The following is a 15,254-nucleotide window of genomic DNA, read 5'->3' as shown; positions in this document are numbered from 1 at the left end:
AAAGACACATGCACCCCAGTGTTCATTGTAGCACTATTTACAATAGCCAGGTCATGGAAGCAACCTAAATGCCTATCAACAGACGAATGGATAAAGAAGATGTGGTACATACATACAATGGAATATTACTCAGCCATAAAAAGGAACGAAATTGGGTCATTTGTTGAGACGTGGATGGATCTAGAGACTTATACAGAGTGAAGTAAGTCAGAAAGAGAAAAACAAATATGGTATATTAACGCATGTATGTGGAACCTAGAAAAATGGTACAGATGAACCGGTTTGCAGGGCAGAAGTTGAGACACAGATGTAGAGAACAAATGTATGGACACCAAGGGGGGAAAGTGGCGGCGGGGCTAGTGGTGTGATGAATTGGGAGATTGGGATTGACATGTATACACTAATATGTATAAAATAGATAACTAATAAGAACCTGCTGTATAAAAAACAATAAAAAAATAAAGAGATTAGGAGTCTGTACACATGGGGGGCAGGAAGTATATGGGAAACCTCTGTACCTTCTGCTCAATTTTTCTGTGAACCTAAAACTGCTCTAAAAAATCAAGTCTGCTAAAAAAAATGAAGCATTTAAACTCACATCTAAACAGTGCTTTACAAAAATTATTGAGCGCTTCCTGAATATAAAACAGCTAAACCTGTTGCTGTTCTGTAGCTTTATGTGATTTTGATGGGATTTGGTTGTGAAATTAAGATGTGAGAATCTCACTGATCTGTATCAAGTATTACCTTGCCATTTGAGAATAAAACAATTTATAACCTCCCCCAGGAAGGCATGCTAATTTTTAACATGTGTTTCTCTTTTTATGTACTAACAAAAAGCTCTTTCACACTTTAAGGTTGGTGTAAAAATAAATAAATAAATAAAAGGACATATCTGACCCCACTGTGGATTTAGTCAAGATGTAAAAACAATATTGATTGTGGAGTTTGGAAAACAGGATTATTGGTTTTGCGACAGTACTGAAATCTGGAGTATTTGGAAGATTCCAGCTAATCAACTGGAACAATAATCGTTGTCTGTCATGTACCCTTGTCAGCACTTTAAAGATAGAAAAAAAATAGAAACGTGGATCCATGGTTCTTTATATCATGCCTAACTGTTCAAAAAGAAGCAAAAAACAGAACAACTCTTCATAAATCATAAAGGTTAAGGATGAATCTGGATATTGTTCTGTGTACCTGACCATGTGATCCTCACGTGTCTTGGAATGAGGTAGATGAAGTATGTGTGTATAGATAATCAAATTATGTATGCATATTTTTGTGTCTTATAAGTAATGAAACTGGTTAAGGTAATTCTCCAAGGTCGTACAACTTAAGGAGTCCCCTCCTCCCAGATCTAACTCAGAACTGGTATGTTTCTGTTCAGTTTAACTGACATTTTCTTCTTTACTATGTGCCAAACACTATGTTGGGCACTGCCGATATGAAAGTGAGTAAGACATAGTTGTCATCCTGAAGGAAGTTGTAGTATAGCAGAAAATACAATTTTAATACAGTGATAAGTTTTCTGATAGAACTGATACTCTGTCTTGTGCCAAGGTAAGGGAGAGCTTTTAGCTTAGTCTGAAAGTCTAGGAAAATCTTCTCAGAAGTGAACCCCCCACTTGAAAGATGAATAAATAGTGTAACTTATAAAAGAGGCATATCCTGCTTTTCTCTGAGTCCTCTGCAGTAGTGATCTGCTTTATAGAATGCCACATTATAGTTATCAATGTCTAGGTATATTGATATTTAGGGGTGGCAATACATAGTAGAAAATATACTCTGGTTATTTCGTAAAAGTGTCTTGAGTAAATTCCTTCCTTTTCCCCCAGCTTCACCACCAGTACCAAGAATGGGTGGGGAAATTTCCATGGTATAGGGTCACATTTGTTTCTTCCAGGCCCTCCAGAAAGAAACAGTTTGTCAGGGGAACTCTGAACAGGCTTCTTGGACCAGATCTCTTTAAGAAGAAAATTAAGTGCCCCTAGGGGAAGTATCTTGGAAAATTTTAAACTGCCTCTGTAAACTTTGACTTTGAAGGATAGCTCTTGACAGTGCTTGCTGTGGGTAAATCCTGACTGCTTCCTCTCACCTTAGCTGTGGTGATCCGTCTGCCTTTTCTTTAGTACTATTGGTCAGGCACACGTTCCTCTGTTCCTCTAGCCTCCTGACTGACTTCCAACTCCCAACTTTCCCTGACCTGCTTGCCTGGTTCTTTTCCAGCCACCTGACCTGCCATAACCTCAGATTCAAGCTCTGACCTGCTAACCTGGATAGTGCATGCCCAGCCTGCTGGCTGACAGACACAGTCAGCCTGTCCCCCAGCCCTGCCCTGGGCCAGAGTGTCCGACTGCTGGGCAGCAGTGACTCGCTCCACCTTCCCCCCACTACACATATAGGCGGGGCACACCAACATCTCATGAGGACGGTCACAGCCAAGGCTAGAAAGGGAAGGAAGAAGGAAAACCTGTTAGGGAAGGTCTGAGGCAGGGGAGGAATCTAGTAAGTTTAAAGACAGCCCCCAAAAGTTCAGTCAGTCAGTAAATAGTTGAGTGCTTCTGTGCGTCAGGCATGTGCTGGGTTATAGGAGTATAAGATGAATAAGGAGGATATTTGGGATTATAAAAAACTATTGATATGAAGCACTTTTACAGCATGTTTTTATCACCCTGTTATCATACTTGTCACATAGTTTTTATGCTATGTAAGGAAGTTTTTTGTAACTAAACTCTTATTTTTTGTGGCTAAACTCTTAGTATTATCCTAAGTTAGCTTCCAAGGTTATTGTACCCCAAATACCATTTGTAGTTTGAAGTTGAATTATACTTATTTGACCTGCAAATTTAGGGATTTCAGGCAATATAAGTTCTAATGTAAAATCTTACGTGTGATTGTATTGAAACAGAAGGAATGATTTCCTGTTCTTGGCAAATGCTGTCATATTCTGGAAGCAAGACTGTCAGGAAAATGATGAAGTTTGCCAAATGTTATGTTCAGTTTGTGAAAAGAGACTGTGAGGCATTTTGTGAGCCTTCACCTTTAGTGTCATCTGGCCATTTGGAAGCGTTGGTCAGGGATGGGTGGCAAAGTCAAAAGCTTTTAAAGGCCAAGCAGGTAAATGCACTGGGGTAGTGGTGGAGCAGTGAATAAAGATGAGATATTTAAAATAATATGATCAGATATAATTGTAAACCTGCAACAACAGTGCAGTCCTGGCCAAACAGGAGGATAGCAGCATTGACCTGTCGTGCTCAACTTCTGGGCGCCGTTTATCCTGGGAACCAGGCTACCCTCTTAGGGGCAATTGATTGGGAGAACTGATACACTCTTATATACAATAAGGCAACAGAAAATGGTGCCATTTCCAAGGATCCACCAAAATGTAGTCAATACTTTGAGAAATGCTACTGGTTTCCTTTTCTTCAGAATTAGAAAAGCCAATGCATATTCAATACTTATTCCAAAAAATTAAATAGGTATGGTTGTAGATCATTCATTTATAGAGTTTAAACGTGTTTTGAGTGACAACACACACACATGCCCCAACATAGCAACAAAAGACCCAGGCTATTATTTTCTCATATTACCCGAAGAGAAAGTTTGAATTAACCACATAAAATCTCCATTCAGTAGTTGTAGTCTTGAAGATAGATTCTGCAGCAAATCAGATCAACACTCGGCAAACACTGTGAACAACTCTGAGCTCTCACTGAGTGTGCATGACATATAATATACTACTGGGAAAAATCTCTACAGTTTGTTTAAAATATAATTGGTGATACACTATTTGATTCAGAATCAGATATGAATCAGAATCAGATATGGTAAGGTATAAATAAAACAGAAAAACTCATTGTAGCAGCTGGAAGAGCCTGGAAAAATTAACTCCTCTAAGGAGGAGAATTATTTCCTGACTATAGAGGTTTTCTTATTTAGCTAGTATCATATCTTTTATCTGTTAGACAAATTATATATGAATTCAATTTCAAATTTAGGCATTGAATTGAGCACTTTTATTTTTCTTTAAGACTATCAGATGTTTGCCAGGAAAGGCTAATTGTGTGTTATCCATCAATATAAACAATAAAAAAATTCAGCCAAAAATCAAACTTATTGCACAACCTATGCTCAGTGGTTTTTAATTGTATTGTCTTGATTTTTTCACAATTCTGTCCCAGGGTCTAATGGCTATTGATTGTCCTTATACTGGCATTGTGGACTATCAGCAGGTGGCTTTGTCATTTGCCCAGGATTTCCAAGAAGCAGGTGGTTCTGTTCTGACCAATTTTGAAGTAGAAGATATTGAAATGGCTAAAGAAAGTCCTTCAAGAAGTAAAGATGGTAAGCAATCCTTGTCTTTTCTTTTTTTTTTTTTTTTTTTTTTTTTGCTGTACGCGGGCCTCTCACCTTTGTGGCCTCTCCCGTTGCGGAGCACAGGCTCCGGACGCACAGGCCCAGCGGCCATGGCTCACGGGCCCAGCCGCTCCGCGGCATATGGGATCCTCCCAGACCGGGGCACGAACCCGCATCCCCTGCATCGGCAGGCGGACTCTCAACCACTGCGCCACCAGGGAGGCCCTTGTCTTTTCTTTTGAATACTGAATTGACTTCTAAACAAACTTGGGACTGTTTTTGGCTAGGGTAGCACTGGCAAGAGGGCCACCAGAAGCTACGCTACAGTAGGGCCCAGAGCTGGAGGCAGGTACAGAAGGGGTGAGGGTGAGACCGGATATGGGAGAACTGGGACTTCTAGTGAGTCTTGTGCTGATAGAACTAGGCACTGATGGGACACTTCTGACTAGTGCTAAATCCCGAACTGCCAAGGCTGTTTATAGAAAATTAGCCCGCAAACACTTCCCTATCCAGTAGGTTAGTCAGAATCCCCTGGGAATGCTTGTTAAAAATGCAGATTTTTAGCATCACCGAGTCTTACTGAATCAGACTATCTGGGGATAGGACATGACTCAGCCATTCTGAACTCCCCCTCTACCCACCCAGTTCCTCCATTGTAACCTGTACTTAGAGCTTGTTTTGTTTTGCTTTGGGGACAATTTTTTTTTTAAAACCATATGAATTAGTTTTTAAGCCTTAAATTCATTGTTGGGAAATTTGAAGGAGAAAAAAAGTAGTGTCCAGTTCATTCTTCCTTGACAGGTTTTTAAGGAGATCTGGGCTATCTGAGTCATTCTCCCAGTGTCCTTTTAAATTCTAAGATGATGAGCAAAATTGTTAAATAATTGAGATTGTTAGACAGGTAGCATAATCAATCAAATCTATGATATAAGTAAGTAGATCATATTTTTTACCTGCTGTACATATGCTTTATAGGTCTTTGAGATCACATGTATCTGATTGGGAACTAATTTTATAAATAGTTTATCATTGGAAATTTTGTGTTGTGATAACTCTTGCTTCTCTATACAACTTACAATCCACAAGGATTCAGATAACCAAGACTTGAACAACAAGTGTCATAGCATTAGTTCTGTGGGAAAATGCATACTGATTTATGATGATCCATTTTATAGCCTGTTTTCCAGGATTGCAGTTCACAGAAAAGCTGGGACTGCCTATTTTGGAGCTGGGGTGGGGAATGGTTTATAAGTACAGATTAATTGAATTAAAATAAAATATGCTAAAAACATGCCAGAGTTTTTTTTTTTTTTTATTTTTTTGCTGTACGCGGGCCTCTCACTGTTGTGGCCTCTCCCGCTGCGGAGCACAGGCTCCGGACGCGCAGGCCCAGCAGCCATGGCTCACGGGCCCAGCCTCTCCACAGCATGTGGGATCTTCCCGGACCGGGGCACGAACCCATGTCCCCTGCATCGGCAGGCGGACTCCCAACCACTGCGCCACCAGGGAAGCCCCAGAGTTTTGTATATTGTCAAATATGAACTAGTTTAATCTTGTTACTTGCTAAAAGACTTTAGAATGAAAAGTAGGGGGCAATAATGGTTATGACAGAGACAATCCTTTAAATTTAGTACTAGAATAATGTTTCATTTAATGTAGGCTTTCTTTTGCTAAAAATAAATCTTTCACTAATTTTTTTTTCAGGGATGAAATACCCAATTGTTATAAGGAATACAAAGGTAAAGATTCTTAAGCAAAACTACTTTCATCTACTTTATCTACTGTCATCTCCTTTCTTAAAAAGTAGAATTAACCACAGTGCTGTATTTTATGCCATTGAATGAAATTTGTCTAATGTAAAAGTTATTCTGAGAGAAATCCTTTGAGAGCAGTGTAACAGCTTTCATTCTAAGAAGGGTTTCAACTTGGAAATGTCTTCATGAAGTGATTGTGCCAGCAAAGGATAGGATTATAAGCACTTAGAGTAATAAAAACTGATAGTTTTATTGCTCTGCCTACTTATCTACATTAACTTATTAACTGTCTGCTAATGAGAAGACTTTGGGGGCAGGGAGCAGGTTGTGCAGAGAGAGATGGACTGCTTTTCTTCATCTTCTCATAGTCTAAAACCAGAATTATTGAATGGCATAGAAGCATTTCGTTAGCTGTATGTTCATTGAATGATCAGAGTTCAGTCAGGAAAGTAGAGTCATCAATGAGTATATTATAGGAATTAGGCCTTTTAAAAAATATTTATTTATTTATTTTGGCTGTGCCAGGTCTTAGTTGCGGCACACGGGATCTTCACTGTGGCATACGGACTCTTAGTTGTGGCATGCATGCGGGATCTAGTTCCCTGACCAGGGATCGAACCTGGGCCCCCTGAATCGGGAGCGTGGAGTCTTACCCACTGGACCACCAGGGAAGTCCCCTTACACAATTTTTAAAGGATCTGGGGAAGTGCAGGTTCAGAAGGGGAGTTGGTAGATCAGAGGCATCTCCAGCCAGTCTGAGAAGCCACGTGTGTCTAGCTGCTGAAGTGGGAATGCAAGCAGGAAGCTCATGAGGAGATATGGGGAGCTCTTGCCTCTGTCTATACCCAAGCAGTGGGCTGCAGCAGTGCTTGATCAGTAGGATCGGTAGTTGGGAAGCTGAATGTGGAGCTGTTATTTACTTTGCAGTGGGTGTTTGTCACTTCATTGGACTAGAATGACCTTCAGAGAATAGTGGCTGCTGCTGTACTTCTGCCTGCCAAACCATATGCAATTCCTGTTTGGTCAGCTTTAAGCTGGAACCGTATAGGGAAGCATTGTCGTTCCCAGCTTAACCAGATCGACACAGTATAACCCCCTTCAGTCCATCCCTTTTCAACTTGGCATCCATTCACACCCCTTATAACCATATTTAACTTCCAAATAAAGAGAGTAGAAAAATTATGCTTGCATCCACAAGGTGCAACTATCTTCCATACACCTGAAGACATGCTTACTCTCCAAAAAAGATACGAAGTCTACTTTATTGATCATGAATGTTCATTTCTTTTCTAGCTGAGTCACTCTCCCCCTTTGAGATCCTGCAACTTAAATACTGAGATAAAAGGTTAACCACAATTTAAGCATCTTATATTAAATCAGTAGTTCTCAACTGGAGGCAGTTTCTCCTCCTAGGAGACATTTGGCAATGTCTGGAGACATTTTTATCGTCACATCTAGTAGAAGGGGGGCAATGCTACTGGCATTTAGTGGGTAGAGGCCAGGGATTCTGCTAAACATCCTACAATGTGAGAGACAGGCCCCCAGAACAAAGAGGTATCTGGCCCCAAATGTTGATAGTACTGAAGTTGAGGTGTTAGACAATGGGGAAGTGACAGAAATGCGTGTGTTAGTCGTCTAGGGCGCCTTAACAGAACACCACGGACGGGGTGGCTTTAACAACAGAAATTTATTTTTTCACAGCTCTGGAGGCTAGAAATCTAGGGTCAAGATGCCTTCAGGGTTGGCTTCTGGTGAGATCTGTCTTCTCAGCTTGTGGATGACTGTCTTCACACTATGTCCTTACGTGGCCTTTTCTCTGTGCGTGCACATGTGCAGAGAAAGCAGGAGAGAGCAGCCTCTGGTATCTCTTTGTCTTATAAGAACACCATTCCTATTAGATTAGGGCTCCACTTTTGTGACCTTATTTAACCTTAATTACCTCCCTAAAGGTCCTGTCTCCAAATACAGTCTCGTTGGGCGTTAGGATTTCAACGTATGAATTTGGGGAAGACACAGTTCAGTCCATAATAATGAGGATAAAGAAATAATTGGGTAATTTATAGACAAATATATTTATTTCAAAATAAGGAAGAAATACCCATAGCTACTACACTCCTCATTTCTGTCACCAGTCATGTGGTCATAGCTGATATTTATAATTTCCTTCCTCCACTACTCATTCCATAGTCCCTTTGCCCTTGGCAAGCATCTCAGCTGGTCATGGTTCCTAGTTTGGTGGGGTAACTCAAACTTTCATTCCTGAAGTGTCTGTGCCATTAGCAGCCCTGCCTGTTTTGGGTTGGTACTCTCCATTAACTTTTATAATAATACATGGGAAAATTAAAGCATGTCCCAGGAGAGCTACATTCCAGATGTACTCCTCTTTATCATCCCTGAGCCCTCTATGTGGTAGCAACTCAGTTTCTCCTTGAGACTCAGAATCAATTAGCCCACTCAGTACAGTAATCCCCTCTGCCTATTGATTCACTGGCAGGGGGAACCCAAAGTGGCCAAGTATGGCAGTATCAATTTCTAACTTAATGCAACCATTGCTTATTCTCTAATGGAAACGTTTTTCCCTTGGGAACTAAGACCTCTAGACCATCAGAGCCAAAAGTTGTAGGGATAGGAAGCAAAAAGTTTTACTGTAATAGTAAGGAGCTACTCCCATTTTCTACCTCTTGATTTCCAGACCTGTGAATCCTGGCTATGGGAGAAGGAACACCATATATTAGTCACTGGTTTAGAGCATGTAGAGAATCCTGGAAGACATTGCCCCAGGCCTGTAGGTGTTGCCAGCCAACTAGTGCTGTTATTGAATCTTCAAAAGCCCATTCTACTTTTTGTTACCCAGCAGGTTCAGGATTGTGGGGAAAATGATAAAATCAGTGCATTACACAAGCATGAGCCTATTGTTATACTTCATTTCCTGTAAAATAAGTGCACTGATCAGAAGTAATTCTTCTAAGTAAAATACCATAACAATGAATAAGGCATCCTGTAAGTTCACAGATGGTGGTTTCCATAGAAGCATTGTGGGCAGGGAAGACAAATTTATATCCAGAGCAAGTGTCTATTCCAGTGAGCACTGAGTGCTGCCTTTGGTTTTTGATTGAAGTGGTCCAGGGACCATATCAGTGGCTCTGTTGATTCCACTGTTGGCAGATTGAACATTCAGCAGTGGCTGTAAACAGATCAGCTTTGGTGAGTAAGTCCATGTTGCTGAACCCTTGCATTACCTCCTTGCTGCCATAACCATTTAGTTCATGTAACCATTGGGTGAGGACAGGGCTATCTGGGGAAAGAGGCTAGCTAACGTCTACAGAGCAGGTCATCTTGTCTACTGATTACTAAAATCTTCCTCTTCCATGATCACTCTTTAGTGAACGTTCATATAGTACTCAAATATCTTTTTTATCTGAGCATGTTTGGAGAGGTCCATTCACATACCTTTTCTCAAGAGCTCCCTTTTCTGACCATCCAGCAAACCATTAGTCATTGCATATGAAGCAGTGTAAATCCATACTTCTAGCCGTCTCTCCTTCTAGGTAAGATAAATAACCAAATATGACATTCAGTGTTCTCCCCCCGGGAAGATTTCCCTTCACTACAGTCCTTCAGGGCCACTCCCGAGTGGGGCTCTGGTGCTGTAGCTGTTCATTTTCAAGTGACGCCAGAATGTTGTGCAGAACCATTTGTAAACCAGGCCTGTAGTTTTTTCTTCCTTGGTCAGCTGATCACAGAGAACTTTCCATGGGGCCATGGGGGCAGGCTGAGAGGGAGGAGATGATTTAGCAGTAGAGGTCATGGGAATTTGAGCCACTTGCCTGCACAACTTATGTGTGCCTACAGGACCTATACAACCCTTATCTTGTACATTCCACTTCCTCTTGATGACAGAGTGCTGTGTACACACCCAATTTTGCAGCTTGGTGAGTCAGACAATACCTAGTTCATAATGGGTAGTTCACATGGTAACTTGGTGACCTATGGTCGAGTGTTGAGTCAAAGGCAGAAGAACTTTCTCAAAAGGAGGCTAATTACCTGCAGAGGATGGTATAACTTTCCTCCAAAATCCTACAGTTCTGTACTGTGATTCCACCTCTAGGGGCCTACCACGGTCTCTGTAAAACACCACTATCGGCCACACACTTCAGTTACCATCAGAGCTGCTGGATCATGTGGCCCAAGTGGCAGAGCAACCAGGGTCTCCATTCAAAGAAGGATTAAAAAGCAGAATGGTTGGCAGCGGTGGGAAGTGCTGGCCTGGTGTGGAGGAGCAACAGTGTGAAAAAACATTTGAAGTGAAGGAGGAGTAAATCCTGTAAAGCTGATGTCTCCAGTGACTTTAGAAAAGAAGTAGAAAATCATCATAAGCTTTCTCTGCCTGAAGATTTCTTTTTTTAATATATAAATTTATTTATTTTATTTATTATTTTTGGCTGTGTTGGGTCTTTGTTGCTGCGCGCGGGCTCTCTCTAGTTGAGGTGAGCGGGGGCTACTCTTCATTGTGGTGCGTGGGCTGCTCATTGCGGTGGCTTCTCTTGTCATGGAGCACGGGCTCTAGGTGTGTGGGCTTCAGTAGTTGTGGCACGTGGGTTCAGTAGTTGTGGCTCGCGGGCTCTAGAGTGCAGGCTCAGTAGTTGTGGCTCATGGGCTTAGTTGCTCCGTGGCACGTGGGATCTTCCCAGACCAGGGATCGAACCCGTGTCCCCAGCAATGGCAGGTGGATTCTTAACCACGGCGCCACCAGGGAAGCCCTGCCTGAAGATTTCTATCACTTCTGGAATTTCTGTGAAGAACTTGATCCTGAGAAGTCAGCTGATGCACTTTTCTGCAAGCCTTGGCCTTTGATTAGTGGGTCTTTACGAAGTATAAAATGAACAAAAAAATCAGCAAGCCCAATATTAACCTTCACTGGAGATTTTACTATGACCCTCCTGAGTTCCAGACTGTTATTACTGGAGATAATAAAATTCAGTTCCACATGGGGTATTTCAGGGAGTCTCCTGATGAACCTCCTGTATATGTTGGTACAGATGGAGCAAAGAAAAATTGTGTAATTGATCAAAATGGAGATAATGTGTTTGCCGCAGTCAAATTTGTTTTGATGAAAAACTTAAGTAACATAAAAAGAAAACTAGTCTCTTGAAAAACATAGATGAAAACTGCACAGAAGCAGCCAGAGCACTGGGTTACTCATTGGAACAGAGAACCATGAAGATGAAACATAGAGATAAGAAAGTCAAGACAAAGACTTTTCATGTTGCAGGCTTAGTTGTCCCAGTAGATGAAAATGATGCTGAGTACGGAGATCTCCCTGAAACAGATGCCAACTTCAAGGGAATTTGCAAGACAATTGTTGAAGCACAAAGTGATGAGAGACTAAAAGCTTTTGCTCTCATTCAGCGATGACTTTTGTGCAGTTTGCTAGTGATAAATGTGATTATGGGATGGGGCTTAAGTGGGAATGGACTTCCTTGTTATGGTTCAGACTATTGTCATAAAGTTACCTGCCAGCTTTTACCTCTTACCTATACTCTGTTGAAGAGAAGTCTCTTTGCAGAAATTATTGAAGATAATCTGGTAAACGGGAGTAAAGAAAACACAGACCAACTTGCAGCATGAATGAGAATTGGCTTTCTTTGGTGTATAATACTTTAAAGCATTAATATTAAACCTGTGATTTTTTTTGTTTTTAAGGAGTACATAAAATAAACTGATGGAAACGTTTACTAAAAACTTTTATAAAGCTAAAAAATAAAAAAGATTAAAAGTCTGCTTCTGCCCTGTCCTCATCTAAGGAACATTTTCACTAGAGTACGGCATCATGTGATGCAGGATATGCAGGGGCCTATGGGATACCAGTGGATATGTATTTCACCCACATTTGCTGTAGTTGTTGCTTTTATTTTGACATTTTCTTTTAGTATAGTTAACTATAATTTAAAATTTAAAATATAATTTAAGTGTATATTTTAAATTATAAAATATAATTTAAAAATTTGAGGGACTTCCCTGGTGGCACAGTGGATAAGAATCCGCCTGCCAATGCAGGGGACATGGGTTTGATCGCTGGTCCAGGAAGATCCCACACGCCATGGAGCAACTAAGCCCGTGCGCCACAACTACTAAGCCTGACCTCTAGGGCCCGCGAGCCACAACTACTGAGCCCGTGAGCCACAACTACTGAAGCCTGCGCACCTAGAGCCTGTGCTCCACAACAAGAGAAGCCGCCGCAATGAGAAGCCCATGCACCACAACGAAGAGTAGTACCCGCTCGCTGCAACTAGAGAAAGCCTGCATGCAGCAACGAAGACCCAACGCAGCCAAAAATCAGGTAAAATTAAATCTTTAAAAAAATGGAAAATAAAATTAAAAAATAAATAAATGGAATTGTTTTTAAAAATAAATGAAAAAATAAAAGTTTGAGTCAACTTATCAAGTTGAACATCTATGCTTTTATGACAGGTTAAAAGAAAATTAATTTTTAAAATAAACTTTTGGGGAGAGGATTTGCAAACTAAAGATTTATAGATTGCATATGGGGAAAAAGTCTTTCACTTATGAAATAGCAACAGTAATGCATAGTTTATTTTTTTAAAGAAATTTATGTTTGAACAAATAATTCAATGTAAATTCAAAATTTCAATTTTGGGTGTGAAATTAATGTGTTAAATAATTGTTTCGTGTATAGCATAAACTGATTTCAGAGACGTATGACAGTTTTTAATCATTTTTTTCTTTAGAATTGTTCCTTGAGCTCTTTTTTTTTTGTTTTTTGGGTTTTTTTGGCTGTGTTGGGTCTTCATTTCTGTGCGAGGGCTTTCTCTAGTTGTGGCAAGCGAGGGCCACTCTTCATTGCGGTACACAGGCCTCTCACTATCGCGGCCTCTCTCGTTGCAGAGCACAGGCTCCAGACGCGCAGGCTCAGTAGTTGTGGTTCACGGGCCTAGTCGCTCCACGGCATGTGGGATCCTCCCAGACCAGGGCTCGAACCCATATCCCCTTCACTAGCAGGCATTCTCCCAACCACTGCGCCACCAGGGAAGCCCGTTGCTTGAGCTTTTAAGAGAGAACTTCTAGGTTATTGCATTCTGGTACCATTCTATAAATTCTCTTATCTTTACATTTATAAAGCTCCTCTTCACTTTACATTTATAAAGCTCCTCTTCAACAAAGAGTTGCTGACCTTTAAAGTAGTAACTAGAAGATTTATATCACATAAAGAATTTTTTTTGTACTTCTGGTATATAACTCTAGATGAACAGGAAAGATACCAACCTACTTCTGTTTTTGTTGACATGGTCCTTTGACTTCAAGCATCTTAAAACTTTCATGGTTTAGTCTAGCTAATTTGAATTCACTACAAAGAAGTTTCATCTGATTTTTATCATCAGTGTGACTTGTATAACTCTTGAAAAGATGCTTATCTTGGTAGCTAAGCAAAAATAGGATGCACACAGAGATAAAATAAGGCTGAATCAGTAAGGGCTACAAAGGAAGAAAGAACATTGAGGCAGGTGAGAACTCCAAGGCTTCAGAAATAGGTCCTCGGGGAAGGAGATCTAGGAACAAGAAATTACCTGAAGGAAGAAGGTGTTAGTTGTCTCCTCTGTAAGAGATAAAGCGATAGAAATTAGAGTGTGGTGGTGAATTAGGGTTAAATGAAATCATTTAGGAAATAGAGTTGCAAATTGGCTAACCCTGGCAGAGTAAACCTAAAAATATGCAGATGATAATCACAAAATAAAATTCATGAGAAAACACAGCCTAAGATTAGCAGTCTCCTAGTCATTAAAGCAAACCTTGACTGTAGTGTGCGTTCTCAGTAAATGTGGGTTGAATGAATGAGTTTTTGAAAGTAGCCTCAGTTTGCAAAGTAGATACTGATCAGGAAGCAGAAATTGGTTGGTGGGTAGGTTACAGTGGGAATTGTGCAAGGTTATTGAGTAACAAGATCAATTACTCCTACCTAAGACAGGAGAAGCTATCTGAAATACAAAGGAAGCCAAATTGGTTGGGGCCACCTAAATGAAGTTTACTACTTCATGCAACAAGTAGTTAAGTTCCATGCTAGGTGTTAGTAAAATACGGGTGTATGTGTGTGTGGCTTGTTAGGTATCCTCACTAGGTCAACCACTATATCTCTAGATTAAAGTACAAAATTTAAGGTACATCCTCTTGTGTGCCACTGCCCTAAGTTCCTACCTGCCACCTAAATGCTGAAGAATTTATTTTGCTGATACTTGTTTTAATTTCCTCTTTTAAAAGTAATAAAAAGAAAGAAGTCCATATCTGTGCCCTTATTGTCTTTTCTATCATCTATCCGCCCTCTCCCTCTCCCCCTCCCCCACCTAATCTTTCTACTTCCCACAAGTCACTCTTCTTTTCTCTTGCACTAGGGAGAGGAGGTTCGATGTCAGTATGTTGTGACATGTGCAGGACTTTACTCAGACCGTATTTCCGAGTTGAGTGGCTGCAATCCCAATCCGCGAATTGTACCATTCCGGGGAGATTACCTGCTCCTGAAGCCAGAAAAACGCTATCTTGTAAAAGGGAATATTTATCCAGTAGGTAGTGCTGTTTCTGCCTTCTCAAGGTGGTTGTGGGCAAAAAGGGGAATGAAACAAAAACTTTTCCTGGGGTGAGAAGTAAGATATTTTGAAGGGCTTTTGGTGCAATCATTCCACCTGTTTCTCTTGTGGTTGAATCCCCAAATCTTTATTCCGATATCATAGTCATTAAATTATAATGACTTGCCCACAAGTACAGGAAAGCTTGAGTGCACCATGGGAAGGGCTGTGAAGAAAGAACCCAATTCTTCCACTTCTCTGGTGGAAGCAGTACTCATAACAGAACTTCTCCTTATAGCATGCCCAGATGCCAACCCTCTTTCTCAGTTCACTGTCTATAAGTGCAGAAAAGGGGATTTGGCCACTGTGTAGTTTCATGGTGTAGAGAAGACAGAGCCGTTTAAATGAAAAGCTCATTCTTCTGTCTGGAACTACTAGGTTGAACAACCAGTATTCAGCTATTTAATGTTTTGGACCTTGCCAAAACTTCCATTTCATCTGTTCCAAGTATTGCATTCCCACTTTACAAAAGCCTGTGCTATGAAGGTGTGTTTTTTTCCAGCAG

The 15,254-nt window shown here is 40.7% G+C and overlaps 1 protein-coding gene and 1 pseudogene across 4 annotated transcripts in view; both read left to right on the top strand.

Moving 5' to 3' along the window:
* L2HGDH (L-2-hydroxyglutarate dehydrogenase) overlaps positions 1-15,254 on the top strand; it is a 61,416-nt gene that overhangs the window by 33,624 nt on the left and 12,538 nt on the right. For all 3 annotated transcript variants that reach the window (XM_082619675.1, XM_082619677.1, XM_082619676.1), the window contains 3 exons: positions 4,185-4,347; positions 6,064-6,098; positions 14,519-14,686. In XM_082619675.1, coding sequence (XP_082475801.1) covers positions 4,185-4,347; positions 6,064-6,098; positions 14,519-14,686 — 366 coding nt within the window. The remainder of the gene's footprint in view (positions 1-4,184; positions 4,348-6,063; positions 6,099-14,518; positions 14,687-15,254) is intronic.
* LOC309803461 (histone PARylation factor 1-like) lies at positions 6,724-12,037 on the top strand (annotated as a pseudogene). The gene is made up of 2 exons: positions 6,724-10,506; positions 10,884-12,037. The product of its transcript is annotated as a histone PARylation factor 1-like (transcript).

Source organism: Mesoplodon mirus (genome assembly GCF_964341445.2).
Source record: "Mesoplodon mirus genome assembly, chromosome: 4".
NCBI classification, from domain to species: Eukaryota; Metazoa; Chordata; class Mammalia; order Artiodactyla; family Ziphiidae; genus Mesoplodon; species Mesoplodon mirus.
The sequence above is the reverse complement of the archived record's forward strand: the minus strand, read 5'-3'. Positions and strand labels throughout refer to the sequence as shown.